The 26,512-nt window shown below is 47.0% G+C and overlaps 10 protein-coding genes and 2 non-coding genes across 12 annotated transcripts; 6 read left to right on the forward strand and 6 right to left on the reverse strand.

The window, feature by feature from the left end:
• The first annotated feature begins 2,480 nt into the window (after positions 1-2,480).
• Positions 2,481-3,395, forward strand: F4822DRAFT_241951 (uncharacterized protein). Its single transcript, XM_051454308.1, has one exon. The coding sequence runs from the start codon at positions 2,690-2,692 to the stop codon at positions 3,035-3,037; it is 348 nt and encodes a 115-aa protein (XP_051314089.1). The 5' UTR covers positions 2,481-2,689; the 3' UTR covers positions 3,038-3,395.
• Positions 3,396-3,827: 432 nt separating this feature from the next.
• F4822DRAFT_428936 (fructosamine kinase) lies at positions 3,828-4,785 on the forward strand (the record flags this gene model as incomplete). Its single annotated transcript, XM_051460993.1, has 2 exons — positions 3,828-4,014; positions 4,094-4,785. 2 exons carry the CDS (start codon positions 3,828-3,830, stop codon positions 4,783-4,785), a joined length of 879 nt encoding a protein of 292 aa, XP_051314090.1.
• Positions 4,786-5,236: 451 nt separating this feature from the next.
• F4822DRAFT_241983 (P-loop containing nucleoside triphosphate hydrolase protein) lies at positions 5,237-6,918 on the forward strand. Its single transcript, XM_051454310.1, has 3 exons — positions 5,237-5,503; positions 5,592-5,697; positions 5,901-6,918. Exons 1-3 carry the CDS (start codon positions 5,364-5,366, stop codon positions 6,441-6,443), a joined length of 789 nt encoding a protein of 262 aa, XP_051314091.1. The 5' UTR covers positions 5,237-5,363; the 3' UTR covers positions 6,444-6,918.
• On the reverse strand, positions 6,678-9,097 carry F4822DRAFT_241979 (carbohydrate-binding module family 20 protein). The gene is made up of 3 exons (XM_051454309.1): positions 8,611-9,097; positions 7,730-8,549; positions 6,678-7,673 (listed from the first exon to the last, which is right to left on the reverse strand). Exons 1-3 carry the CDS (start codon positions 8,915-8,917, stop codon positions 6,794-6,796), a joined length of 2,007 nt encoding a protein of 668 aa, XP_051314092.1. The 5' UTR covers positions 8,918-9,097; the 3' UTR covers positions 6,678-6,793.
• A 1,963-nt stretch (positions 9,098-11,060) lies between these two features.
• On the forward strand, positions 11,061-13,272 carry F4822DRAFT_402507 (SART-1 protein). Its single transcript, XM_051458027.1, has one exon. The coding sequence runs from the start codon at positions 11,188-11,190 to the stop codon at positions 13,147-13,149; it is 1,962 nt and encodes a 653-aa protein (XP_051314093.1). The 5' UTR covers positions 11,061-11,187; the 3' UTR covers positions 13,150-13,272.
• A 337-nt stretch (positions 13,273-13,609) lies between these two features.
• F4822DRAFT_t76 lies at positions 13,610-13,698 on the reverse strand. Its single transcript has one exon. It is a non-coding gene; the product is annotated as a tRNA-Tyr (tRNA).
• A 133-nt stretch (positions 13,699-13,831) lies between these two features.
• On the reverse strand, positions 13,832-15,439 carry F4822DRAFT_242018 (uncharacterized protein). Its single transcript, XM_051454311.1, has one exon. The coding sequence runs from the start codon at positions 14,991-14,993 to the stop codon at positions 14,358-14,360; it is 636 nt and encodes a 211-aa protein (XP_051314094.1). The 5' UTR covers positions 14,994-15,439; the 3' UTR covers positions 13,832-14,357.
• Positions 15,440-16,390: 951 nt separating this feature from the next.
• F4822DRAFT_428941 (uncharacterized protein) lies at positions 16,391-17,809 on the forward strand (the record flags this gene model as incomplete). The annotated part of the gene is made up of 2 exons (XM_051460994.1): positions 16,391-17,057; positions 17,109-17,809. The coding sequence occupies 2 exons, from the start codon at positions 16,391-16,393 to the stop codon at positions 17,807-17,809; spliced, it is 1,368 nt and encodes a 455-aa protein (XP_051314095.1).
• Positions 17,810-18,188: 379 nt separating this feature from the next.
• F4822DRAFT_t75 lies at positions 18,189-18,260 on the reverse strand. The gene has a single exon. It is a non-coding gene; the product is annotated as a tRNA-Glu (tRNA).
• A 1,128-nt stretch (positions 18,261-19,388) lies between these two features.
• F4822DRAFT_242048 (uncharacterized protein) lies at positions 19,389-22,615 on the reverse strand. Its single transcript, XM_051454312.1, has 4 exons — positions 21,697-22,615; positions 20,629-21,579; positions 19,496-20,491; positions 19,389-19,439 (listed from the first exon to the last, which is right to left on the reverse strand). Exons 1-3 carry the CDS (start codon positions 22,475-22,477, stop codon positions 19,671-19,673), a joined length of 2,553 nt encoding a protein of 850 aa, XP_051314096.1. The 5' UTR covers positions 22,478-22,615; the 3' UTR covers positions 19,389-19,439; positions 19,496-19,670.
• An 837-nt stretch (positions 22,616-23,452) lies between these two features.
• F4822DRAFT_428943 (ornithine carbamoyltransferase precursor-like protein) lies at positions 23,453-24,653 on the forward strand (the record flags this gene model as incomplete). Its single annotated transcript, XM_051460995.1, has 3 exons — positions 23,453-23,785; positions 23,852-24,527; positions 24,580-24,653. 3 exons carry the CDS (start codon positions 23,453-23,455, stop codon positions 24,651-24,653), a joined length of 1,083 nt encoding a protein of 360 aa, XP_051314097.1.
• Positions 24,654-24,955: 302 nt separating this feature from the next.
• F4822DRAFT_428944 (small regulatory subunit of acetolactate synthase) lies at positions 24,956-25,955 on the reverse strand (the record flags this gene model as incomplete). The annotated part of the gene is made up of 2 exons (XM_051460996.1): positions 24,956-25,136; positions 25,192-25,955. 2 exons carry the CDS (start codon positions 25,953-25,955, stop codon positions 24,956-24,958), a joined length of 945 nt encoding a protein of 314 aa, XP_051314098.1.
• Between the last annotated feature and the right edge of the window lie 557 nt (positions 25,956-26,512).

Raw genomic sequence — 26,512 nt, forward strand, 5'->3', positions numbered from 1 at the left:
CGAGGTTCTGAGCGTCGCCAGTCGTGAGGTGATGGGTTTGAATTTTTGTTGGGTACTGGTTATCGTGAGTATGGGTGAGTATTGTCTTCTCTGGCTGATGTTGGTATTGGTTGCCTTTTTCGGTATCTGATGAAATTACCAGGGTGAAGAGGAATTCGAAATCGAGAAGGTTCGGAAAATTGAGAAAATCGGATGAGGATTATTTTAATTCGAATCTCAATGATTTTATCAACTGTACGATAAAGTGAATCGATTAAAGTATTGAGAAGGGTTGTCACCAGTTATCTAAAGGTGAAGGAAATGATTCAGAGGAAGGTAAAGGGGGACGAAGACGATTGGTGGTTTTCAAAGACGACTTAAAGAAAAAAAAGAAGGTACAATCAGTCAAACGGAGTAGACTGGGAAAATACCAGGCAAGTGAGTACTGCTAGTTATGAAGTAATTACTTTCGATTTGGGAAATAAAAGTGAAGGAAGCGATGAAGAGAAGGTAGTCAGGAGTTGGATGGAAGTGATGTGTGGATGTGTCAGAAGACAGGCTACCAGATAAAATGGTGGGCGTCGAGTTGTGGGAAGAAAAAAAAGCCTACCTGTTTTCTGCCTTCGATAATTGGTACACAAATTTAATTTTGTCAGTTTATTTTTTGTTGAATTGCAACAGTCAACTTTAATAGACAATCCGCTTTTTCGTGTGGTGGTGAAATGTTTTTTTAAAGGTATCTACAATTTGCAGTCATGTTTGTAAAACATCGTGTACTAATTCAACCTTACACCCATTATTCCAGCAAGTAGTCTAGATTATTCGTTGTAGATCCTTCATGAGAAACGCAATGGAAGTTTTATTTTGTATGGAAACGTGTTGTCTTACTTTTTATTCTCCTACCGTGAATACCTTCTCTTTTGAGGCTCTATCTGTACTTCATACTCTACATTTTACACACTGCACAAAGAAGCCGTTTAAGATGACATCCTCGCCACAATGATTGGCCTGAACAATGCCATTTCCTAAGAAACTTCCAGCTTGGGATTGTTTCACATCTGCTTCGAAGCTCATGGTCACAATATACCTTCTAGAAACACGACGCAGTATTAGTCCCCATGTTCACTGCCTAGAACCAGCACACAATAGTCTACAGCAGTTAACGAGCCTTAAATTATGGCCACATGACCTTATTACCACATGATGCAATCTACGTAGTAAGTGAGCGGTAGGATACCATCGCCGCTCAGGCATCTGCCTAACCATAATCACCCACGACGTGGCTACACATGACCTCCTTCTAGATAAGCTTTATCTGATAGAGATGTCATCAGCGACTACCTAGGTAGCGTGCCACGAACTTCTCGCAGGAAAGGGGTAAATGGGATCGTGGGCATATATATATCCCCTACATCAATTACAACTTCTTAGTCTATAACTCAACCGTATGGATAAGAAAGACTCCGAGAAATCTCCTCGTCATTTACACATGAGTTGGGTTGACGACTACCATGATTATATGATTATCGCAATACCAGAGTACCCAAGCTCCCGGGCCACTTCCGCCTCCTTACTTCAGCCTTTATCAGTACCTGCGTGGAATCCGCAGTACACAAGGGGTCGTCGAAGGTGACTAGGTCTTCAGTTAAATAATAGCGTATTGGCCTATTGAGGCCGTCGGTATTCATATGCGATTCTATATATAAATCTTTCAGATAAAATTATTAATGCGGGCGAATATGCACCCAAAGGAATTCTGACAAGGGAGGTAACCGAGGCATTCCGAAATAAGTCCTCAGGGTCGCCGGTGAGGTGTATGTAAGCATAGTGCCCTATTTCCCTTTCCGTTCCCCTGGCACCGGGCGAACAATATCATTATCCATAGTTTCACAGTTTATCTGTAAGCGCCAAAGGAAATTCGATATTGGGGGTAGCAGTACATCGTAGTATGCCCCCACGTTGCAGGTAACATCGACGGTGAAGCATATGCAAATTGTATTGGACACCGCCGCACTGGGACCTACGGATGTGCAGGTGAGAATTGATCGACGTGAGTTAAATGTGTAAGGCATCCAATAGGCGAAGCTCTTAAGGGGTAGATTAAGATGCTTTAGAAAAACACGTAGGGAAATTTATTCGTAGGAATTATGGTGAGGGCATCATGCATGTACCTATATTAGACGTATCATGAAGTAAGAACAATTGTGTCACCCCAGTTGTCCTATTTTAGGTAAGCTTCTCTTGACCGATATGCGTTCGTCGTCAAAGGATTCTAGAATTCATGGTTAGGAACGACTCCACATGTAAGGACAATGCTATCTAAGTCGAGTTGTTGGAATCTGTTGCATATGAATGTATGGTCAAAGAAAAAAGAAAAAAAAAAAGGTACACCGGAGCTAGGGAAATCCTTGGCATTATTTTTGGTGGCGACGCCGGGATGACTCGGGTATACCAGCACGGAGCATCAGGGCGAGCAAATTATTCATAAATAACAACTCTCTCCTTTCTCTTTTTCTGAAATTGTGTTTCTCCTATTATGTGTGACAGATCTCGATGGTGTTTCAGTTTGGGTATAACTCGGCATCTTCTACACGACCAGGCTTCGTTTTAATTCTTATTTCAACTCGAGCTCTCCCACTTACAACCTACACACCACAGAAGTAGATCAAGCAACAACAACGAAAGGCTACTTACACCTACACATATCATCATGGTGAAATCCGAGTTCAAGGAGTGGTGGAAGAGCCAAACAGTCCACCCTTCTCGCCTTCAACCTACCGTCCCCATATGCCCTTGCGCGGCATGCTTCAACGGTACGGGTCACGACCAGGAAGTGTTTCGAGACCCCATAGACCCTAGAGAGGTCCCACTCAAGAAGAAGAAGGTCGCTGTTTCTACATCTATCAGCGAGAAATTCACAGGAGAAAAGCCCCTGAAGAAGCCATGGTACAAGTCAACCAATGGCCTCACACGAAAGCCAAGCTCAGCGAGCATGGCTTCAGATCTTGCCCCTCTATGCGCGGCATCCACTACACAATCAACACAATCGATACAATGAGCGAATTTCTAGATTCTCATATGATACCCATGATAGAAGGATTGGCATAAAGGAGTTAGGGCGGGATTAATGTTTGCGTTCGAGTCATGATTTCTGGGGATATGGTCTGGTGTGGTGTTGTCTAAGGTGTGCTGGCTTTGGTTTGGTTTCGGTTGGTTACCTAACGGGGAAAAGGGAAAAGGGAAAAGCAAAAAAGATAAAAAGAGGCAGGGTACAGGAAAGCCTTTCCGAGATTCGTGCGACGCTAAAGATGCTGCTACCCGTCCCGTCTTGTCAGTGACATGTCTTTTTGCTTTTAGGGCTTATCGATATAAGCCTCTAGCGCCGGCAGTAGCACGGAAAGGTACTTATATACCCTTGTCAATGTCTCACATCATCGGCACACCATCACCGATCTATCCGTCTATCTACTTAGGTACCGCCTATCGAACCTACATACCGATATTCCCTCAATGGGCTTTCTTTTGTTGAGGGGGAGCTTTGAAGAATACGATACCCCGATCCTAATCTCAACTTAGCGATGAATTAATCTAATTTTTGTTTCCCATAAGATAAATTTGAAACCTTACTCCGCGTCCTGAACTCGTGTGACAACATCTGATAAGCTGATTGACAGGGTGACGTCACAGATATATCAGCTATTTAATTAATTAATTAATCGTTAGTCGTACGAAGATCCAGCTCGGCATACCTGCATGTAGGCACACAGAAGCGGATGCAATTTATAGCCAGCCTCAGTCGGCCACTAATCAATCTCTCCGAATCATTATACGCCAGGAACGCGAGTACTATGGCTTCTAAGGTCGATCCAGCCATTCTAGAAGCGCTGGGCCTGGACCCCAAAGCTACCAAGCTTGCCTCTCATGGCGGCTCAGGGTTTGCGTCCACCTTCAAGCTAAGCTCGACCGTGGATGGGAAAGACAAGAACTACTTCGTCAAGACCGGAACAGGAGCAGATTCAGAGTTAATGTTCAGGGGTAAGGACAACCACCCGTCCCCTTCACGCGACCCTCACAAAACAATACAAAAGCGCCTCAAAAGCTAACCACAACACAGGCGAACACGCCTCCCTCAACGCAATCCACTTCATCGTACCCAACCTCTGCCCAAAATCCCACGCCAACGGCGTCTTCCACGAGAACCCCAACAGGTTCTTTCTCGTAACCGATTTCCTAGAACTCGGGTCCTCCCGCCCAGGCGGATCCGGACAATCCCTCGCTCAAAAACTCGCTCAACTACACACGACCCCCGCGCCTATACCAACCGGCTTTGATAAACCGATGTTTGGGTTTCCTGAGACTACGTGTTGCGGCTCGTCGCCGCAGGATAATTCTTGGAAAGCTTCTTGGGCGGATTTTTATGCGGAGAATAGACTGCGTGCGATATTGAGACAGGGGGAGGGGGCGAATGGGAAGGATGCGGAACTTAGGGATGCGGTGGAGAGGACGGCGGGAACGGTTGTGCCGAGGTTGATTGGGGATGGGCATGTTAAGGGTGTGTATCCGGTTGTTGTGCATGGTGATTTATGGAGTGGGAATCATGGGCGAGGCAGGATTGCGGGACAAGGAGGTGTTGAGGAGGTTGTGTTTGACCCTTCGGCTGTGTATGGACATTCTGAATATGAGTTAGGTATTATGCGTATGTTTGGTGGGTTTGGAAGTAGCTTCTGGAAGGAGTATGAGAGTTTGGTGCCGAAGGCGGAACCGAAGGAGGAGTGGGAGGATAGGGTGGCGCTTTATGAGTTGTAAGTCGTGATACCCTCCCGTTTTGGCTTTGGACGCGTATTGAGCTAATCATTGCATGGCCAGATATCATCATCTGAACCATTGGGCGTTATTTGGTGGCAGTTACAGAACTGGAGCGATGTCCATTATGAGGAAACTTAACTCGAAGTATGGGCGATAATGAGCTCGATATTTCATCTATGTTATCTGGATTCAATGAGACTATTCGCTGTATGAACAGCTGAACTTGTTTCGGAGCTTTGTTAGATGTTTAGCAGGCCACTCCTGAATGGATTTAATAAAAAATGTTTATAATGAACTAGGAACCTCCGTCTCAAGTTAATATCAAGATGAATTATGTATATCGCTGCTTCCCTTCGTGACATACCCCGGTCCCGTATGACTTCGGCGTGATCGTACATGATGAGACCGGCTGAGTCATCCCGGGCGGATCCGATTTCATTAGCTTTCGGCGGCTAGCGGCGCCAATTCTATCTTCCCCATCCTCATTCAAATGCTAGAAAGTGCAACGTCTTATCCTATGCAGCATCATTACTTCTCGAATCAAAGAGATACTCGTTAGGCCATCGGGCCGTAAAGAAATGGAGGACAGAAAAGCATTCATCGTCGGCATTAGCGGGGCATCGTCGAGTGGGAAAACGACGCTGGCTCGGTTATTGCGCGATGTATTTCCCAACACATTTATACTGCACGAAGATGACTTCTATAAAGCCGAAACTGAGTGAGCTAACCGTATTATCCCTATATTAACTTTAAAAATGTCTTTTGAATGAGATGAAAGAGAGGATAATGCTAATAACATAACTCAGATTACCTACCAGGGAAGGCTTCCTAGATTGGGACTGCGCCGAAGCCATCTCCATCCCGGATATGAAGCGAGCGCTAGAACATATTCGCGCACATGGCACATTTCCGGTGAGTTGATATGATGCGAGAAGAATATGTCATTTTTCTTCATCTACCTCATTCCTTCATATCTCCCATTTAGTTTCATTTCCACACGCTGTGTAACGCTACATACAATGTGCACTAGGTCACAAGCCACTCATCTACCTTCATAAATCGTATTCACTTTCATAACATAAATAACATAACACGGAGATACTAATAACTCCTAGCCCTTCGTCGACTCAAAAGAAGACCAAAACTCCATCGGTTCCTGTCCGGTCTCGGACACCGCCATCGCAGCCGCCAAGGCGAAAGTAGACGCATGGACACAACCGGGACAACCCGGGCATTCCATAATCTCCTCTAAACTCCGCACCTGCCTCCTAGACGGTTTCCTCCTGTACTCCCCACCCCTAGAAACCGGCCAAGTTCCCCCTCTCCTAGACACAAAGCTCTTCCTCCTCGTAAGCCGGGCACGCGCGACCCAGCGGCGCGAACGGCGGGATGGCTACGTCACTCTCGAAGGGTTTTGGACGGATCCGCCTGGCTACGTGGATAAAGTCGTGTGGCCGAATTATGTTTCCGCACACGCTGCTTTATTTAAAGATAGTGATGTGGAGGGGGCTTTAGATGAGGCTGTGCTGCGCGAGAAGGGGATACAGGCGCAGGTTGGTAAAGGTTTGGATGTTGGTATGGAGACTACATTTACTTGGGCTGTGGATACTGTTATGAGGGAGTTGGAGAAGTTTGCGGAGGGGAAGGGAGATGCGTAGTGGCGTGAATGTTGGAAAATTGGCGGTATGAGAGCTACATTCATAAGTGAGATTGACAATTGGAATATATTAGTAGGTGGTGGGAGCAAATGCGTAAATGGCCCTAGAAGCATAGACATCAATCAAACGTAAAAGTCGAAGTGGATTTCTGTTGACTATTATGTACCGTATTCCATTATCTCAATCGAGCAACGAGAATGCTCTAAGGTTCTGCCATATTAGTCCCCCATAGAAATATCTCGTACATATCTAGTCTAACAAATTAGTACCATATTTTTCAATCTCGGCCTCGAAGCCTCTAAATATTAATCCTAGAAGGTCTTATTAATAAATTTGTTTTTTGATTATGTTCATCGCCAAGTATCCGTCTTCGTCGACGTAGTCGAGCAAGACTTTGGAACTGAGTATGAACGATTCGGGTCTGATTCCCAAGTTATCGAGCCGTCTGTATTTACCACGATGTACTTGTACTGGATGGCTTGGCCAGCCGGTAGAGTAATCGTGGCTTTCCAGAGAGGGTTATTCGAGGTATAAGACGAAGCGCTGAGCGCTACCGCCTTACTCGTATCCCAATTGCCTAAGGCAGCGACGTTACCGACAACCTTGACGGTTTGACCGTAAGTTGTGGTCTTGAGTTCATTGAAAGTTACCGCTACAGACGTTGCAGTGGCGCAGTTGCTGGTAGATGATGAGCCTGGACTTGTCACGGTGATTGTAGGTCGAGTAAACGTACTAGTCGGCGCACTACTGGTGACTGGGGTTTGGCTTGCTGGGAAAGCTGTAGCAGTCGCTGCCGAGTAAGACCCGGCTACCGATGTTGCTGCACAAGCACTAGGAACTACAGTTGCAGTTGACCCTGCTCCAGCCCAACCAGCTGGAACCACCCCAGCGCGCCTTGCAGCGGCTGTCAAGAAAGAAGCATACGACCAAGTAAGGTCCCTAGCAGATAATGGTGTGCCGTCATCACGGCTGTATTGCTCAGCCAAGGATCCGTTGGATGCGACGTATTTGGAAACAATGTCCACGAAACCATCAGCATAGCCGTATACGGCGTTATACAGGGTTGTGTAAGTATCTGAATCAGACTTGTAAGTACCAGCCGCGACTCCCGAGGAAAAATCCTGGAAGAACGGCAACGAAGTCGCGGTTACTGTGATGGAGCCTTCTGTTTGCCACACGTAGAGGGCATCGTAAAGTAGTTCTGCTGCTGCGAGTGTGTTAAGATACCACCTGTGTGATTGTTAGCAACCGATGCAATCTTTCAATTGGCTAAGAGGAATACTCACGGGTTGCCATTGTAGTAGGTATCTTCAGGATATCGTCCAACAGCAACAGCAGAACCAGCAGCGATTCCTGAGTTGATGGTGTAAATATCCCTGAACGAATCTACAACGACTTTGTGACTGGATAGGGCTCGGTCACTGCAAGGCTGGAAAGTTGCAGCGTCACAGCTCAGTGCTGGGTCAAAGTTGTGAATTGAGCTCAGAAGTACGTTAGCGTCTTTAGCCGACCTGCCATTGTTGACGTTAATGTTGGCGAGCGCGTAACCGCTTGATGACGACCAGAAAGATTGGAGGAAGCAAAGAATCTGAGGCGCAACAGCATCGTAATCAGTAGTGCTCGCACCGAGAGACTTAGCCAAGGCGCTTCCTTCAACCAGAGATCTGTGCGAGGCGGCGATGGTGAAGAAAGAACTTCCGCTGACTTCCTCCCATAGATCAAACCCGGTCTGGTTCCAGTATTGAGTAACGTAGGCGAGATCGTTTCGGATAATGGGCCAAACGACGTCGTTAGCCGTTGAGTTGTATCCATTTGCGAGTAACCATTCGGCGTATCCACTCAACGCGATAGCTCGAAGAGCCGGTCCGTCTCGTTGGGGTCGGCCCCAGCTGCCAGTGAAAGCACTGGCATCGACGTTGAATTTGGGCTCTGCCAAGCCAGTTCCGTCAGATAGAGAGCCTGAGGGGTTAGACACGGTCTGCAATTTAGCTTGAGCGATAATGTAGTTCTGAATTTCGGTCTGTAGATCAGCATCGTAGCTATTGGCGAATCGGTCAACTATGGCCCTGAAAACAAGGGCGGCGTCTCTTGTCCATGTATAGAAATCTAAATGATAAGTTAGTAAGAAGCTCGGATATTGCAATGCATTGAGGATATGTTTCTTTACAATCAGGGTTGTCCGTAGATGGAGAGGCTACAACAATGCCTGAGCTCACTCCCGGAGCATTGGCGCCACTCGAGCCGATATTGGCGAGAAGCTGCGCAAGTGCAATCGGTTCCTCGGTGGATATGAAATCATCAACCGCTCTCTTAACAATTGCACCGTCTCGTCGTACGCCGGGTAGACCAAGGATGGTCTGGAAGGCAAAGCCGCCAAAGAGAAACAGAGAAGTGAAGCCCTGCATAATGGGTTGAATGAGCGAGCTGCTGTTGCTTGAGATGAGTCCCAGGTTGGTGTTCTGGAAGACGTCCATCTTGATCGACTCTTATATCTAAAGTCTTCCAATAACATCACACCATAGCTCTATTCCCCTTTTGGACATTTGACCAGGTGCCCAGTAAGTAACGGATAGGGCCGAATTTCAGAGGTATTGCGGCGATACTCCTCGGTCAAAAGATAGTAGCCAGGTAGGCCGAGCTGGCGGCGTTTAATGGGGCCAATGTAACGCGGCAGAAGAAAGTCCGCCCTGAATATTAGATGACGTGTGTGCTGAAGAGGTCTAGTGTCCGAGCTCAATCATCTACCAGGGACAACCAAGAGCCAACCAAGCGTTAACCTGGGGGAATCTAGAATCGGGCCGCTTTGGGGGAGGTAGCCAGCAGTAGCTGCAAGTGTCATGCATACGGGGTAGACGAATCTGGTAAGTCGCCCCTGATGGACCAGGTTGGATCGAGCAATAACACAGACGGACTATGAGGCTGGATTGGAATTAATTGTGAGAAAGCTGCTAATTCCCCATAGAAATGGCAATGGGATAATGACCTCCAATGCGGGGGACATGATCCCCGCATAATTAGCTCCAGCATAGTATAGTACGGCGTAGTATTTTGTATTTGAGGTTGGAGTTGCGGAGTTGGCTGGTTGGTTAGCATAGCTAGGAAGAAATTGGGGAAGATGTGGATGTTCATTGTTAGGAGAGTGATGCTATGTACGCTTGTAACTAAACAGTATGTTGATATTGAGAAATTTAACTCGAGATTCGCATATGCTGATTTCTTTTCGCCTCGGCTTAAACTTTAACAATTGATGCAAGGGCGAACACCACAAGGATGTATAACTGCAAAGACCGAACAGATCACGGGATTCTCCATCTTGAGGTGAATTCGGACCTACCCGCTCGTTAGCATAAGTCAAGCCATCGCGGTGGCTACCACCGAATGCATTAGCAAAGCGGCGCATCGGCCAACTACTCGTCACATGCGTACAACTATACTCAAACCGCGGATAGTAATACTCCTAGGCAAGTATGCTCTTGACTTTTTTTTTTGCCAATTGCATCATTCCATATCGGCCCGGGATATCAGTCCGTTCGACTCAGCAACTTAAAGGCCAAGTATAGTCAGGGTAAAGTTATAAGATTGCATCGTAGAGCCTCTATAGTTCGTGGCTTAAATTCGCCGTGAACGGCATTGTATGTAGCGAAATGCAACCTTGGTACGCGGCAAACATCTAGAATCTAGTGGGTCATCTAGCTCGGCGTAGACCAAATGAGGATTGGAACAAAACTACCTAGGTAGACAATGGCATTCACTGTTTGAAGTCGCCGTGATTATAATTTCGCAATAATTTTTACAGTAACCACAATCAAGAATTATCCTCACGAACCTAGTCTGCCCGCGATTAGACCGAAGTAAGGTCTCTTAATCTTGCTTCATAAAGCGGCGTATGCCTTTGCGCTTCGGATTTAGCTTTGAATGGTATCATCGTCGGGCTAAAAGTGTGTAAAGACTGATGGGACGTCCGAGGTAGAACCGTCTCGTTTTACTTCGCACTACTGGTGTTCGAAAAAATCAAGCCAGCAAATTTGTCAAAAATTACTACGACTACTCGACTCGAGGCAATCAATTCGGCGATGGATGTCGAAAATGTGACAGCGTTCGACGATACCCTACTTCCAAATAAGTCAAGGCGCGATGAGATGTAGTGCTCTTATGGTTTTCCTCAACCTCATAGATCAATGATCTCGGACAAAAGGGGTGGAATATAAGGCCTGGAGTTGACTCAGTCCACCGAGCTCAGCTTTTGACGGCGAGCTCAGGCTTTCCAAACCACTCCTTACTCTTGGACCTGTCGATTGGAGAGACATCATAAAAGTGAAGATGATTCCATATGTGATTCGAGCTGCCGCGACCATCAACTCTGAATTCGCTGGGCGAACAGAGGACGATCGGGCACAGATCCGTGATTGTGTAAAGGAAAAGAAGAAGAGAAGAGGAAGCAGAAAATTTGAAATTTATCTAGAAAGGATAACGCGCAAGAGTGGGGCTGATTAGCCTATACACCGACCAATCACAGCGTAGGTGTCCGTCTTTCCTGCACCTAATTTTCTTAGGTAGCCTTACATAATCCATCGCGGCACTGGGCAAGTTGGCGCTTTGTAGTCTCAACTCTATCTGAACTTTGTCTGCTTTATCTCATTTACGACACCCATCATCAACTTCGCCTCCTAAATAATCGCATCCATTTAGAAGTGTAATATACAAAAATCCATACTGTCCGATATCCAAACCACAAAAATCCATCATGGATGCCGCCGCGATAGAAGAGACGAACCGTCTCCGCGTTTCTCTGGGCATGAAGCCCTTGCCCGTGCCTGGCGCAAGCGGTCCTCAATTCAAAGAAAAAGAAACAACCGAGGAAGACACGGGAAGCACTCTCGAAACCCGAGAAGCAGCCGCATACGATAACTACAAGAAGATTCAAGATGCTGAACAAGCCAAGAAGAAACGCGAAGAGAAGGCCGCTGCCATTAAAAAGGCCCGCGACGCTGCGAAACGATACGAAAGCTTACAAGGCAAAGGGTTAGGCGAGGCTGACGAAGGTGGTGATGTCGATACCAAATCGTGGTTAATCAGTCAGAAGAAGCGCCAAAAACAAATCGATAAAGCGCGCAAGTTAGAAGAGGAATTAGCAGCTGCCGAGGCCGAAGCCGCGGCGGCAATTCAATACACATCAAAGGATCTTGCCGGTGTCAAGGTCGGACACGAGATCGACTCTTTTGAAGATGGTGAAGAGCAAATCCTTACCCTCAAAGATACCGATATTTTGGGAGATGAGGAAGGAGATGAGCTTGAAAACATTAACCTCCGAGAGCACGAAAAACTTAGCAAAAAACTCGAGCTAAAGAAAAAGAAACCCGTATACGACCCCCACGCAGCCGACGAGACCGGAGAGCGAAGCCTCCTTGCCCAATACGATGAGGAAATTGATGGTAAAAAGAGCAAGAGGTTTACGTTAGATGGGCTGGGAAATACCGTGCAGATCGACGATCTAGACGGCCAACCGCGAAGCCTACAACGACAAAAGATCAATCTCGATTTTCTGAAAGACGATGTACAACCGTCTTCAGATTACTTAGATGTCTCGGAAGTCAAGATCAAGAAACCCAAGAAGAAAAAGACAAAGACGACACGACAGCGACCAATAGATGAAGGTAACATCTTTCCGTTGCCATCAGAAGAGCCGGACCAGTCGATGGATATAGACTCTGGCAATGCTTTCATCAACAGGAAGCGTAAAACAGACGATTCAGCCTTCGTTGATGACGAGGATCTACAGGCTACCCTAGCTGCGCAAAGGAGAAATGCCTTGAAGAAGCGAAAGAGGATGCGCCCGGAGGATATCGCAAAACAGTTACGAGAAGAGGCGCAGACCCCTGAGGTCGAAAATGAGGACGAGGGTACTCAAGGGGGCGGTCTTGTCCTAGATGAGATTTCCGAATTCGTCTCAGGTCTAACGAAGGAAGATATTGAAGATCGAAAGCCTCGTAAGCCCAAGTCGCCTAGAGACGCACCGGTTACGGCCATGGAAGAAGAATCCGACGAAGACGAGCCCATGAAGGATGGGTATGACGTCGAGCATGACAGGGTGAAACGTGAAGCTTCAACACCAGCAGAGACAGCTGTCATCGGTGTCGATGAGGAAAAGACAATTGGATCGGGTGTCGGTGCGACGCTACAACTTCTTAGAGAGCGCCAACTCCTCAAAGACACAGGCTCTGCCGAGCTCAATGAAAAGCAACGCCAACACCAACTATTCCTCGCGGAGAAGAAGCGCAGGTTGGCAGAGATGGAACAAGAAGCCCGTAACCAGCGTGAACGCGACCGTAACAGCGGCCGGCTTGACAGGATGTCCGTTCGAGAAAGAGAAGAATGGGCGCGCCAGCAGAATAATATTCGCGATCAACACACATCACGACAGCTTGTGGATCTCTTTAACAAGGGATACAAGCCTAACGTGGAACTCAAGTACCATGACGAACACGGTCGGTCGCTTGACCAAAAGGAAGCGTTCAAGCACCTCAGTCATCAATTCCACGGCAAGGGCAGCGGAAAGGGTAAGACTGATAAGCGACTCAAGAAGATCGAGGACGAGAAACGCCGCGAGTCTCAGAGTATGCTAGATGCCAGTCAAAACGTCGGTATGAGCTCTGCAACCGCGCAACAGACCAAGAAACGAAAGGAGGCGGGTGTTCGACTCGCGTAATTGGACGATCACAGGTGGCAGATTGCAGATTGCGTTGCGTTGCGTTGCGTTCGATTCATCTTAAAAGGTGCTACTCCCTCACTGTATAGTTATTTTCGACTAGTAATACGTTGCTGACACTGGTCTTCAAGTCTTCTACTCGTCCTCACGTGCTGCGTACTACGGAGGTGTTTGTGTCAAGCGACATGGCGTCCTCTATTTGGGATATGAAGCCATATTCCACAATATGATTTTGCACCGGGTGTATGATACTCATCGTAGTCCCCTTTTGACACGGTAAGACATGACTCGAGTTCGTACCAATATCGTAAGCAAGTCTCGACTCAATGAAACGTGCGAGTTTACAACCAATAGCTCGCTAGTGCAATGGCCAATTTCCTAACAGACAAAAAGCAAATGAAACAAAAACTTTCCTATTGTTTCCTACCGATGTCTCGGAATATAAACAAGCAAAAAGCTATCCCTCGGGCCGGAATCGAACCAGCGACATTTCGGTAACAATCTTTACAATTACAGCCGAACGCCATGAACCAACTAGACCACCAAGGGCTGTTGATTGGCTTTGAGGCAAAAAATTGAGGTCTATATTGCTAAGCAAGCAGCTGACCAATCATTGGCCGGCATTGCTCCGAGTCTAATGTTGTAACACCGGCCTTCTACGCTATCTCCGAGGATAATCGGACTCTTTCATGTTGTTCACTCTGTTTCTTACTTGCAACATTCATATATTAAGGCCATCGCCGAACTATTCACGATCGAACACAGTTTTTTCCATAATGGAATAGGCGGGAGCGTCTTTTTTTCGCACATATCACTTAAGCATAGGTTTATAAGATTGCGCAGATGGGTTTTATACATTGTATTCAGTCTACCGGTCAGTGCCGGTAGGCATAAATACAATGCCTTTTATTTTTCAACTTTTTTTGTTCTTTTCTAATACTATCAACTTACGAGGTACGTAAGTGGGTGTTCTTAACAAAGGAAAATTAAGCCGAAAGAAAGAAACGACATCAAGCCGATTCTCACTTCCGTAACGAGCGCGGAGGGTTCTCTAACGCGATATTAAACAAAACACCTATTTTATACCTAGGTAGGTATGCAGCGTAGGCTAGGGGTTATGTGGGTAAGTCAAAACAAATGCAACGGGGTACGGGTATGGGGACACCATTCCTCAATCCACTACTCAATTCTTACACGTCCGACTTCACTTACTCCCTGTCTTCACCCTTTCGCTCCTTCTTCTCCTTCTCCTTCTTCTCGTGCAGGTCTAGCATAGCCTGGAGATCAGACCCCAGGCTAGCCATCTGCGCCGCGTTAAAGCTCGCCCGAAGAGGGGACGGCGAGCTTGGCGCCGTTAAACCGTGACGGGATCGGCGGTTGGCGCGGTTAGATAAGTCCCGCTGGCTGTCAGCCTCGTCCTTCTTCATCGCACGACGATCAAGGATAGTGTCGTCGCAACTACAGTCTTCATTGCTCTTGGCCACGCGCTCCAGGTTCGGGGACTTCCTGGGAGCAGCAGATCCCGAGGGCTTGAGAGGAGTCGGTCGGTTAGTACCGCGATCCTGACGAGCAATGGGGAAGGGACTGTCCGGGCGGGTTGTACGTCGGGGACGAGGGCTGGGAGGTGGGGATGGGCTAGGCATGGCCTGGAGCGCGAGCGGGAGGAATCCCGAGCGGCGGCGCTCTAGAGAGCGTTCCTGAACCCCTTGTCGCATAGCGGCTAGGCGGTCACGGAAAGGAACGCGGGTCTCGCCCGTGAAAACAGTTCCCCTGTCCTCAGATCCCGAGTCCTGCTCGGATGCTTGGCGCATGTTGGCGCGGTTCTGGCTCTTGTCGGAAGACATGGCGGACGATGTGGTTCCTTGAAAGAAGGGTTTCGGTACCTACGGTGGTAGGTTCTGCGAAAGCTTTAGCCGAAAACAAGTTTCTAGAAGAACACTTACTTCGACTAAATACTGGATTTGTAGGAATAAGTGTTCTAGAGATGGTGAATGGAATGGTTAGCTGGGAGTCGGAAAAATGGAGTCGTGAAATGCAGCGCTTATATGTCAATCTCGCAGTCTACTTTCGTTCGAAGATAATCCTGTTATCCGTCTTTGTTCTATAACATAATACATTGTTGGCTCTCTTGGTTCTTTCCTTGTTCAATCTTCTTGTTATTGATAATTAGCTCCGTTCAGCAATTGATAGTTAAGAAGGGTTGAGGCTCCATCCTTCAAAGGATATACCAACCCCTATTCACATAGTGCTCGTCATAGAACCAGGTCATAGCTAACACAGAAAATTACCTCCAATGTGTCAATGAGCATATTACACGCTTGTCAGATAAAAATGCACAGCCCACGAGCTTAGGGCAAGAAGAGTCCCCGTCCATTAGTTCACTGGCTCTTATATGATTCACAAAACCACAAACTCCCTATGTTGACACCATGTGTCAGAGCATAAATTTAGCCAAAGATGTAGTGAAAGATTTGCAATAGTGTAAAGAGGCCCAGTATACATGAGACGAACGGTAGAGAATTGGCCTATAAGCTATGGCCAGTTTGTTTCAATGTTTTCCTAGGCTTTTCAATTTGGGTACCCGCATATATACTCAGTACTTGAGCGCCCCCATCATCATCAACATATTGGCACTGCCTTTTAGACCCGTATAGCATCCGTCGGGGAGTTTATACTATTGAGATGGCAGTGAAGCAAATTGCTTCGGAATGTTTGGTTTGGAGGGCACAGTTTTTGCTGTATTCCTTCTATGCTGGTATTTTCCATATAAACCCCTTGATTTCGACCAGAATTCCCATCATCTGTTCCTTACTCACCTACAACCATCTTAGAGTTTCTAGTCTCATACCGGATACTTTGATCACGATTCACACAAGTCACTACTCTAGTCCTGCTCTTAGTTTTGCTGACGAGTGGTCTTGGGTATAAATCTTGATCCATCCTCGAGGCCTCTAGTTTGCTTTGCTCTTGCTAGCCACTAACCTCCAGTATCCCGTCCCACGTCTCCGCATTCGACTTTGGTTGAGCCCGCCTCCGGAGACTCTCAACCCGGTCAGAACATACGGGGGTGTCAGTCGGTACCCTCGAGTCGCCGCGCGAGATTCTATTCTACTAAGAGGACCCCGGTACGTTTGCAATCCTCGGCCAATTGCGGGCTCATTCCTTTCCATATCCCCTATAGTTTTCATTCATTCTCATACTGACTATCCATAGTAGTACCTCCTACAGACAGGATATCGACATGGTTGACACGAACACCATGAACGGCACACGGCCGAATGCTATCTTCTGCCTCCCCGTAGAGACCATCGTCAAGATATGCGCCTCTATGGAAACCGTCGAGGACATTAAGGCCTTCGCCCTCACTAGCCGACGAGCGAACGATATTGTCAAACAGAATGATTCCATTATCGCCAAGGATTTCATCCTTGAAAAGTTCGGTACTTCCATTACTTCCAACTACAAGCTCGTCGTGATGGCTGCGGCCTCCCGGGACGTCAATCCTCTCAACCGTGCCGAGGTAAGGCAATTCTTTGAGTTCTACCTCAAGGACAAAAACCGAATTTGGACCACATCACACTTCAGCCTAGCCATCGCCGGTCGTATCGCTAAGATTATGGAAGCTGTACGCGGGGTCATCGCCCTTCGGCCCAATGTCAATCCCCGTGTTTACCAGTATTTTCCTCTGCCACAGCACCTAAAGTCGAAGACTGAACTCTCCCGTGAGGTCCAGACTTGCCTTATGATGGAGATTGCGACCAATCTATTCCACCTAATGCCAGACGGAACCATCCTGTTCAATGTCCCATACTTGGATTTATTCCACTCGTTCTGGGGTTCGTTCTCCTTCCTCGAGGTCAAGCAGACCGAGGCGATGTGCAACCGGTTTCGCGCTTGCCTTTTCAATTGTAAGTGTTAACATGTATAACCACCGTTCATGTATACTAACCAAGGCATAGCCTTTCAATCCTGGACCAGAAGCCGTCTCCCAGACAGCGCCCTATTCGGCATCCGACACATTCGAGGGATCGAGTTTACCTACCGGGGCATGACCGATAATGACCCCCAAACCCCCGGACTTCCTTGCATCGTAATGTACCCCTTCCTGACCGGTATCACCAACCTATGGGCCACGGTACAAGAGAGCCAGGCCGCCGAGCGTCTCGGCCCACACACCCCCTCGCAAGACCCTCATCCCGCGCCCGGTCCCATGGCCGCCCGATTCAGCAGATACCTAGCCATGTATTGGTACACCGAAGACTTCCAAGATCGCAACAGCTTAATGGTCCTAGCCAGCAATCTCTTCTACGAGCACCGCGTCCAATACGCCGAAAAACGTTACCAGCCAGACTTGACCGCCATACCGCGCTACATCTGGAACACCTTCCTAAACCACAGATACGACAAGATGTTCCGCTGCGCCAGGCGCGACGACTACGTGCGCCCTAGCCCAATGTGGGACATAGATCTATTCCTGCGTTATAGAAGAATGCTAGAAATCATGTGTCCTGCTGTCGGCCCATGGTCAAACCCTTACAATCACTTCATTGCCTTCGCGGTGGTCCTCCTAGGCAGTTATCGCAAGCTCCAGAGTCTTAGTCATGATGAGCGCACCAGACTCATGTGTATCATCAAGGCTTTGTCGTGGCAACAGTATTAGGAGAATGCAATCTTTCCTAATGGCCTGCGCAGCGCATACTGCACAATCGCAGTATGAATTACGGAAAAAGCGGAGGAGGTCGGTCGTGAAAAGTTGTCAGCCCTGACGACTGGTGCTAGAGATTTTTCCTTTGTTCTCTCCTTTTGTTAAAATCAATTTGCTTTCTTTTTTCTCTTTGACCTCGTCCGATCGGTGGGAGGGAGGTGCTCGATTGATTTAGGAAGGGCATTGGTACTTTGCGCCTCACAAAAATCCATGGGATATCTGCGATGGGTTTGGATATGAGGTAGAAAAAAATACAAAAAATATAAAAATAAAGGCCGAAAAATATAAGGAAAATATCTGCGAATAATATGACTTAAAATTTGTGAAAAAGAAACTCCGGTACGGGGAATCGAACCCCGAGCTCCTCGGTGAAAACGAGGTATGTTAGCCGTTACACTATACCGGACATATCCCACAAGTATCGGTGGTGGATGAAATCTCGACGCTTTTATTGCTACTTATATCTATCTGTCCGTTGGCTCCTGGTATTGGCTACATTGATCACCGACTCCGTAATGGGAGCTAACAGCCTTCTATACTAATTTAGCTCGTGCAAAAATGTATGCGTAATCGTTTGTGCGAGCCCGAGAGGTCTGATAAAGTGATTGGGCTGTAATATTTTAATTCACGCAGTGGTCTTGGAGCTGTCATGGCTATTTCACAGAGCTGTTCTCTAACTCCCTCCAGCCATGAATAATTTTTCAATGTAGCAGTTAGTCCTATCATTGATTAATAGGAAGCAATCCCCTTGTGTTCGCTTGTTAATATTATTTATGAGTGAAACGATGGGCGGGTGAAAAGTTGCTAAGCGCATTTCCCGTATGCTGCCACTGACGCCAAAGCATTTTGAATATACTACATATTAAGTACCCTTTCCGTGGCTCATTGATCTGAGTGAGTTCTATATGTCCGCCATACATGTAAAACAGGTATCTGAGTATACATTCTGCAATATTTCTTGGTGCACCACCCGCCATCATATCCCCAACCTCCATCCCGCCCACCTCTCAAGACGCCATCTTCACATCCTCACCAATCTCCGACCAGGCCACCACCACCACCACCATCTCCCTCAACCCTCCTTCCTCCCTCCCCAATCTTTATTCCAACCTCAGCATTAGCATCTCCCTGCTCCCCCAAAACCTCCTCAGCAGCCCGTCTCAACCCAGTACTCCCACGCTCCCGACCCGTAAGGTAAAACGTAATAAGCAGCGCAACAACCAAAATAGCCATCCAAATAAGCACCAACATCGCAGAGCGCCGGGGCCTCGGGGCGTACGGTGATATGATTCTTGGCATGCGCGCCATCGCTGATTCTGTATGTCTTTGAAGAAATATGATACGAGGACTCTTGTAAGTGGCGCCGCGAGGGAGGGGTGAAAAAAAAGAAAATTTTGCAAGACAATTGAATCGTATCGACCTCAAAGTGGTAAGATCTTCGTCGTATATCGGCGCCCCTTTCCTTGCCTGCCTTGAATAGAGCTTCGAAATTAACGCGCACCGAATGCGTAGATGTTAGAAATGCGATTTCTACATGTATCGAGACTTTGCGACCAACATGAAGAACATCGAACTACGTCATAGCCTGCTTAGTCAGCTATATCCTTACGCTTCACATGTTGGTATGTCGGATGTTCTTACCTTCATCCTTGAAAAGTCCATTATGAAAAGATGAGAAAAAAAGATAAATGTACGATTCGCTTGATATTCATATCCTATGTTCCGATCTCGTTATCAAACAACCAACTGCGCCATTCCCTATTCGGGTTATTCTCTAAAGCCTACCAATACCCCCCAAAACGCCAGATGAAAAATATCACAGCTGTACGCTCGCTCCAATGCCATTTCCTCGATACCATAATGATTCTTTCCAATTTCCAAGCCGCATATCTACATCGGCATATGCGTCTAACTTCAACTTCCCGCCGATAGCCTTCTTGACGGCATCGTAGCCAACTGAGCCGATGGACCACGAGACGGGAAGTCTGGGTGTCTGCGATTTGCCGGGTGGCGCTGAAAATGGTAAATCGTACACAATCTGTCCGACCGGCTCCGTATGATTAAATAATGCGGTGGCGTTAACGAAATCTAAGTATAATGTATTGTGTTGTAATGGTGATACAAGAGTAAAAGTAGCCGTCGACGTGAAAAAGTGGAAAGTGGCATCTCTAATAAAGTGCGATCGCTCTTCGGGTGTGTCGCCTGGTAAGTCCAACTTAGGGGCTGCAAAAGTCATATTGAACTGCGATAAAGCTTTGCAGATAATATGCTGGCCTGGAATGCTGTCGCGATGAGGTTGGACTGTAATGCTCGTGTTCCAACCAGACAAATACTGCGATATCAAATTCCGTCCAATCTTTCGACCACGATCGCCACCCATCGGAGGATTCCACTTCGCAGTGACCAGCACGTTGGTGTTCGGACCTTTGACAACGTCCAGATTTTCCACTGTCGCGCTTCCAAGGATCGAACCGTTATTTATAACATGGACGTTTACATATGGTACATGAGCGGTATAAGGTGTCGGGTTAGTCATATTAATCAATGCTTGTAACGTTATCGAGTCTGATGTCGTATCGAGAACCTGGAGAGATCCGACCTTCGGGTTGATACTATTCATAGAGCCCTTGGGGAGGGCTAGATAAACCAGTCAGCTTCTGCCATGGACGATGAAAAATAAAAAGGCTAAGAATTGCACCTCGGGAAAACAAACCGTCCTAATAGACGGACCATTTGAAAGAGCCACCAACCAGATCAGAATAGCGAAGACGGACGTTTTACTGGGATATTTCCCTCTGCGGGGACATCCTTAAGAGTAAGATTCCCTAGTGTAGTATGCACTTTAATATCAACCAAGGCGTTGATATGTAGGCGGACTGCCGTAGTGCTGAAGAATAAATTCCGGACGACTTCGCCAAAAACATTGGCATCAGTGACGTTGAGGGGTGCATTGACAATGCGCGACTGTATCATGAGCATAGCTCCATCGCCCTCCGTGTCCTTAACTCTGGTTGAATTAGCCTGTTGCCATTCTCGTAGATTTAGCTCTCCCATTTTCTTCGACTTGTAAGTCACATTTGCTATGGCACGGACGTTCGTTACATCGATACCGAAGTTCATCTCGGAAGGAAGGCCCGCAGTAACTAGAATATTACCCGAGACTTGAGGGTTAGCATCCGGGTCATCAGGACCGGCGTCAGGGTTCGGTAGAGAAAAGTGAACATCAGTCAAAGAAAAGTTTCTGAGCAAGCCATCCAAAGTTCGACCTGGGAATGGAACAGGAACAGTAACACTAGATAAGATATCCGCAATCCATTTCGGGGTGTCTCCGTCTGGATGACTGCTTCCACGGACGAACAAGGTAGCAGGATCGCCATGCATATACTGTCGTAGTAGGAGATCTAACGGCGACGACGTCGAATCAGGGCAAACATGAGTCAGAGAGTCGGGTAGTTCACGGATAACTGCGTTGACATCGGCGTTAACGTCAGAACGTGGTAGTACATGAACCTCACTCGTAGCCGCTTCCGCTACTAGGATGAATGGGTCGTCGGTAGCGCAGCCAGGTACTAGAATATCAAATGCAAGCTCGGGTATATCGAGTTTAATCGGATATTCGTTAAATGCGATCAACGAAGCATCGACCAACATTGATCCATTCATTGGCCCGTCCGCGACATTAAAACGAGTAATGTTATACTTTGGTATGGCAGGGACTTTGTTCGCTATTCAAAGAATTAGTATATTGTATGTTCGATGAGGTGTATGGCCCAGCCTCTTTTTGATAAGCTAGAACCAGGACTTTCCGAAGAGATCGGAAAAGGATTGGTAGAAAGATTGACCTTCAAATACAAATGATTCGGATATAGTGTGCGTTCCGAGAGGGATAATTCCAGATTTGATACTCAGATCGGCCACTCCATTCAAACGTAGCTTGTCCAAATCACCATTAAACCATTTGGTCGCAACGATACGAATGCCTTCCACACCTCCAGGTGTTATTTCCGTGACGAAGTCAATCTTGGTTACGTCGCCTTCTCGAAGATTGAGCACCACAGGTGGAATAATGGCGCTTCCAAGTAATAGGTTATCGTACTCCGGAAGACGCACATCCACCTTGGTCTCATGACTCTCAAGCTGATGAGCCACCCACCCCGTAGCCTTTCCTACTCTTCGTACATTATCGTTGCTAACCCTCGATCCATCTAGATGGAAATCTGCTTGTACCCGAACTCGTACACCGTTCATAGTAATGGATTCGAGAGCGAGATTGGTAGGTTCGAAAACAGTAGCCTCCTGGGCATACTCTTGAACTGCCTCGGGAACTATAAATGCAAGAACAATTATGGTAATAACAACTATCGCGAGGATGCCCATCGCAATGAACGAAGGCCATCTTCTCGACTTCTTAGTCGGTTGAGATTGGGTCGGCGCATCGTTGGGTTGGGATCGAATCGAAACGGCGTCGTCCCTATCACGCTCGTCGTTTTCTCCATCGTAACGCGGTGTACCGGAAGAACTCGATAAGAGGGGCGTCGATTCGCTAGAGCCAGCTCGTTCACGAGACGTCGTCTTGCCTTTCGCCGCCGCGGAAAGTAATGGGGATGTCTCTTCTTCCGACATGTTGAAGGTTGAAGAATAGATGCCGAATAATTATGGCCTCGATGAATGAAAAGATGTAAATGCGTGGATAGTGAGGGGTCGATCACGCAGGCATCATCGAACCTGAGGGAGATTTAAGTTATCTCATAAGGTCAAAGTTTAGGAATGTAACGGAGATGTGACGTTATTCGAGTTAAAGAATAAGTTGAACCTAACCAACTTTTAGGTTAGATAATTAGGTAGATAAAGGGAAACAGCGTTGGATCAAGATAGATAAACTAATGGGAAAGTGTAGTCGCTAAGTAGTCGTCATCAACCAAGTACGGCAGTAGCAACTGACAACAAGACTACAACCGTATCGGCTGAGACGAGGCTTTTGCTGGGGCGAAGCCAACACAACCCTGCAGCTTTTCCATACCAAGGAAACTGCCACCGGGAACAAATCGGGGCCGACCAAGTGGAGGATAAGAGGATAATAAGCAAACGGTCAATTCTATTTATGGCTTAGCGTACTCCGGGGAAGTATCTTTTAATGCAGGGTTTATCTGCAGGTAACAGGTACCGTCAAACTCCAAGTCCGGAAATCACCAGCTGTCGGGCATCTGCTGGCAGCCTTTCTTGTTCTTTTTTTCAATACACAGCACCAATCTCCGCATCGAAATATCTATTCCCCACTGACAGGGCGTGTTATCACGACGGTGACTCTTCATTTAATTGTCCGCAATCCGGAGATATCATTCAAATAAGAGTCCTATAATATTCCAAGCTCTTGAAGCTTGAATAGTGTTTATGTCGATATTTAAATCCTTGCATCCCTCTAGTGATTCAAGCCGGATCTCGACGATACCTTACACAGACTCAAATTTAATATTCTCACTTATAGAGGAAAGTTACACGCAACCAACCAAATACTGACGACTGTGAATATCGGTTTATACTCGAATACCTGGCACGGGACTATAATCAAGTAATAGCACACACCAAATCTGTACAAAAATGCGATCATCAGTTCTTCGAATAGCCAAAGCCTCCCGTGGCATTCAGGCAAGAAGTTATTCAACCACTCCCGAAACAACTACCCGGCCAATTCGGCACTTCTTGTCAATCGGTGACCTAACACCCGTTGAACTGGTGAGGTTGGTGAAAGGTGCGGCTTACTATCAAAGAATCCTTAAAGGCGGATCCAATCTCGAACCCTTTCTAAAGGGGAAGACGGTAGCAATGTTGTTCAACAAACTGAGCACTCGTACCCGGGTTTCAACAGAAGCCGCTGTTGCTCGCATGGGAGGTCATCCTATGTTTCTTGGGAAAAACGATATTCAATTGGGAGTAAGTACAGTTGAAAAAGCGTAGTAGCTTATTTCAAGACCATTAATTAATCTATGAGCTATCTAGGTAAATGAGACGTTACTAGACACCACTAAGGTTATCTCATCCATGACGTCCTGTATAGTGGCTCGCGTTGGCCCTCATAGTGATATTCTGGAGTTAGCGAAACATTCGAGTGTCCCCGTCATCAATGCACTGTCCAATGATTTCCACCCACTTCAAATTATCGCTGATCTTCTCACGATCCACCAGGCCGCCCCCAGCTTTAGCAGAACAGGTTCTATAAGTTTCCAAGGGTTGAAGTTGGCTTGGGTGGGAGATGCAAACAATGTTTTGTTCGACTTAATCATTGCTTGTGTGAAACTAGGCATGAAAATCTCTGTCGCTACACCTCCCGGTTACGAGATCCCTCAGAACATGCTGGATCACATCGCGACCCATGGTGATTCTTCCACACTCTTGGAGCAGACTCATTCTCCGGAGGAGGCTGTTAAGGATGCCGATTTCATATTCACCGACACCTGGATATCTATGGGCCAGGAAGAGGAGACCCAAAAGCGACTAGAAGCTTTCGCCGGTTTCCAGGTTACCAACGAATTGGCTGAACGAGGCGGAGCAAAACCGGACTGGAAGTTTATGCACTGCTTGCCTCGTCACGCGGAGGAAGTCAGTGACGAAGTCTTCTATTCCCCACGATCCCTCGTTTTCCCCGAGGCGGAAAATAGGCTATACGCTGCTCTTGGTACGTCAAGGGCCCGCTCAGATTTTCGTTCTAGTGCTAACCTTTCATACAGTGGCCATCAAGAGTTTTGTTACGGATGAGGGGGTTATAGATAGAATACCAATACGAAGAGTATCAAAAAAGTGATTATCAAATAAGAGATAGAGGCTATCGATTCGTTGGAACGGAGCCCTCATAGTTGAGGTTCAAAATAAATTGATATTTCTCATCTACTGATAATACCCAATTTATTTGCCGTGTCACTATGAGTCCATTATTGTTTTAATACGTGAAGATGAGACTACGATGAAGAACTCGTTTGTGTTATGCTCGATATAGAGGTAGTTCGCACTAATTGGAGCTTCGTCTACATATAATCATGCCCAAATAAACCAGGATGTTTTTGATGGACCACCAACGCCATTAATCTTTATATCCGTAACCCCGGTTTAACCAGGAGGTAGCTGGCTAGCATCAACGATCTCGTCCGCTTCCTTCACAATCGTTTCTTCGTCTGGGCCGTAGAGAGGAGATCGGGGTAACGCCATAAGACCAGTTCGCGACGATTCCAAAATCCCGAAGGGCGCTATCAGTTTCAAGAATGAATCGATTCTGACTGGCTTGGCAGATCTATTTCAAGTTAGTATCTATCTATTTTATCGTCTTCATGGCAAGAACCACTTACACCTCAACAATGCAGCTACTTGTGCTGATATCCAATACTTTACCTCCAAATTGATGTGCGAAGTAGGTAATTGACTTCAGATGTTCATGCTTAAGACGTAACGCCTGACTAGCTACCATCTTGCTCGGGTGGAAATCTTGCGCGACACCTTCTAGTGTCCTTTCGCCATCTTCTCCAAGTTCGGCTTCAGCTGTCATCTCGCGGTGGTGTGCCAACAACTCTTCAAAGTATTCGGGTCCCAATATATTGACCTTGGCGAGTAGCAACTCTCTCTGAACAAGAGCAGCATTCGTATAGTCTAGGACAGCCCACACGGGGACTAAGTCTTCTAATTGTCTTCGGGCCTGCTCGACTACGCCATCTTGACCGGTGAGAACGATGGTCATGCGAGATAGATCCTCAACTTCCGTGCTACACACGACTAGGGAGTCAATGTTGAAACCGCGCGCTGCAAGAATACCAGAGACTCGAGACAAGACACCAGGCTCGTTCTGAACCAGGCAATTGAGGACGTGACGCTTCGGGGGTGCCATCGAAGGCGTCGGAGTTTCGTAGAGAATGTTGGAAACGGCAGCTTGCGCAGACCATGATGAAGGTGTGTCGTTGGTTGGAAGAGGAGCTTGACGACGACGCAGGGCTTTGTAGGCAATGGCTGAAGTAGAACTGCTACTGGAGCTCCATCTTGTTGAGGTCTGGGGAATAGCTCGTGCGCTGGCAGCTATAGCCCTGAAGCAATTGGATTGAACAAGAGTACGGGAGGCCATTGTTTCTGATCGTCAACGAGAACTCCAAAGTTCTCAGATCAGAAATTGGCGATCCTCAAAGCCTGACAAAGGTCTGGCGGGGCACAATGGATAAAAGAATAATGGGTTATTACCTTGACTCACCAGTGGATTTTGGATTGAAAAATTATTGACCGTTACCGTAGCTAAAATACGTTAAGACCGGTGAAGGGTTCAATGAGACGCTGCGAAATTCGGAGGGGTGTGGGGATCATATTTCTCCATATTTTGTGCACGGACACTACCGTAGAACTCGAAGGTCCAGCCCGCCCAGGCGTTCGGTATCGGAACCCACATTTTCCCGCTTCCGTCGCATTTAGCTAAAGTACCTAAGTACTAAGGTACACCTTCCAATTCAGACCTCGGACCATGTTGGCTTTAGCTGGCAGGGAAATCTTTAGCATTTTACTTTCTGGCTCAAGGCTAAATTTTTGATTGACGATTTCGTTCCTTTTACATCCACAATTGCTTACGTGCCACCACCTTCTAACCTATGCGCACGCATTTCATCATAGGTTAGCGGCGCATATTAATTCTTA

Source organism: Hypoxylon trugodes (genome assembly GCF_022578975.1).
Source record: "Hypoxylon trugodes strain CBS 135444 unplaced genomic scaffold F4822scaffold_5, whole genome shotgun sequence".
In the NCBI taxonomy this organism is placed as follows: domain Eukaryota; kingdom Fungi; phylum Ascomycota; class Sordariomycetes; order Xylariales; family Hypoxylaceae; genus Hypoxylon; species Hypoxylon trugodes.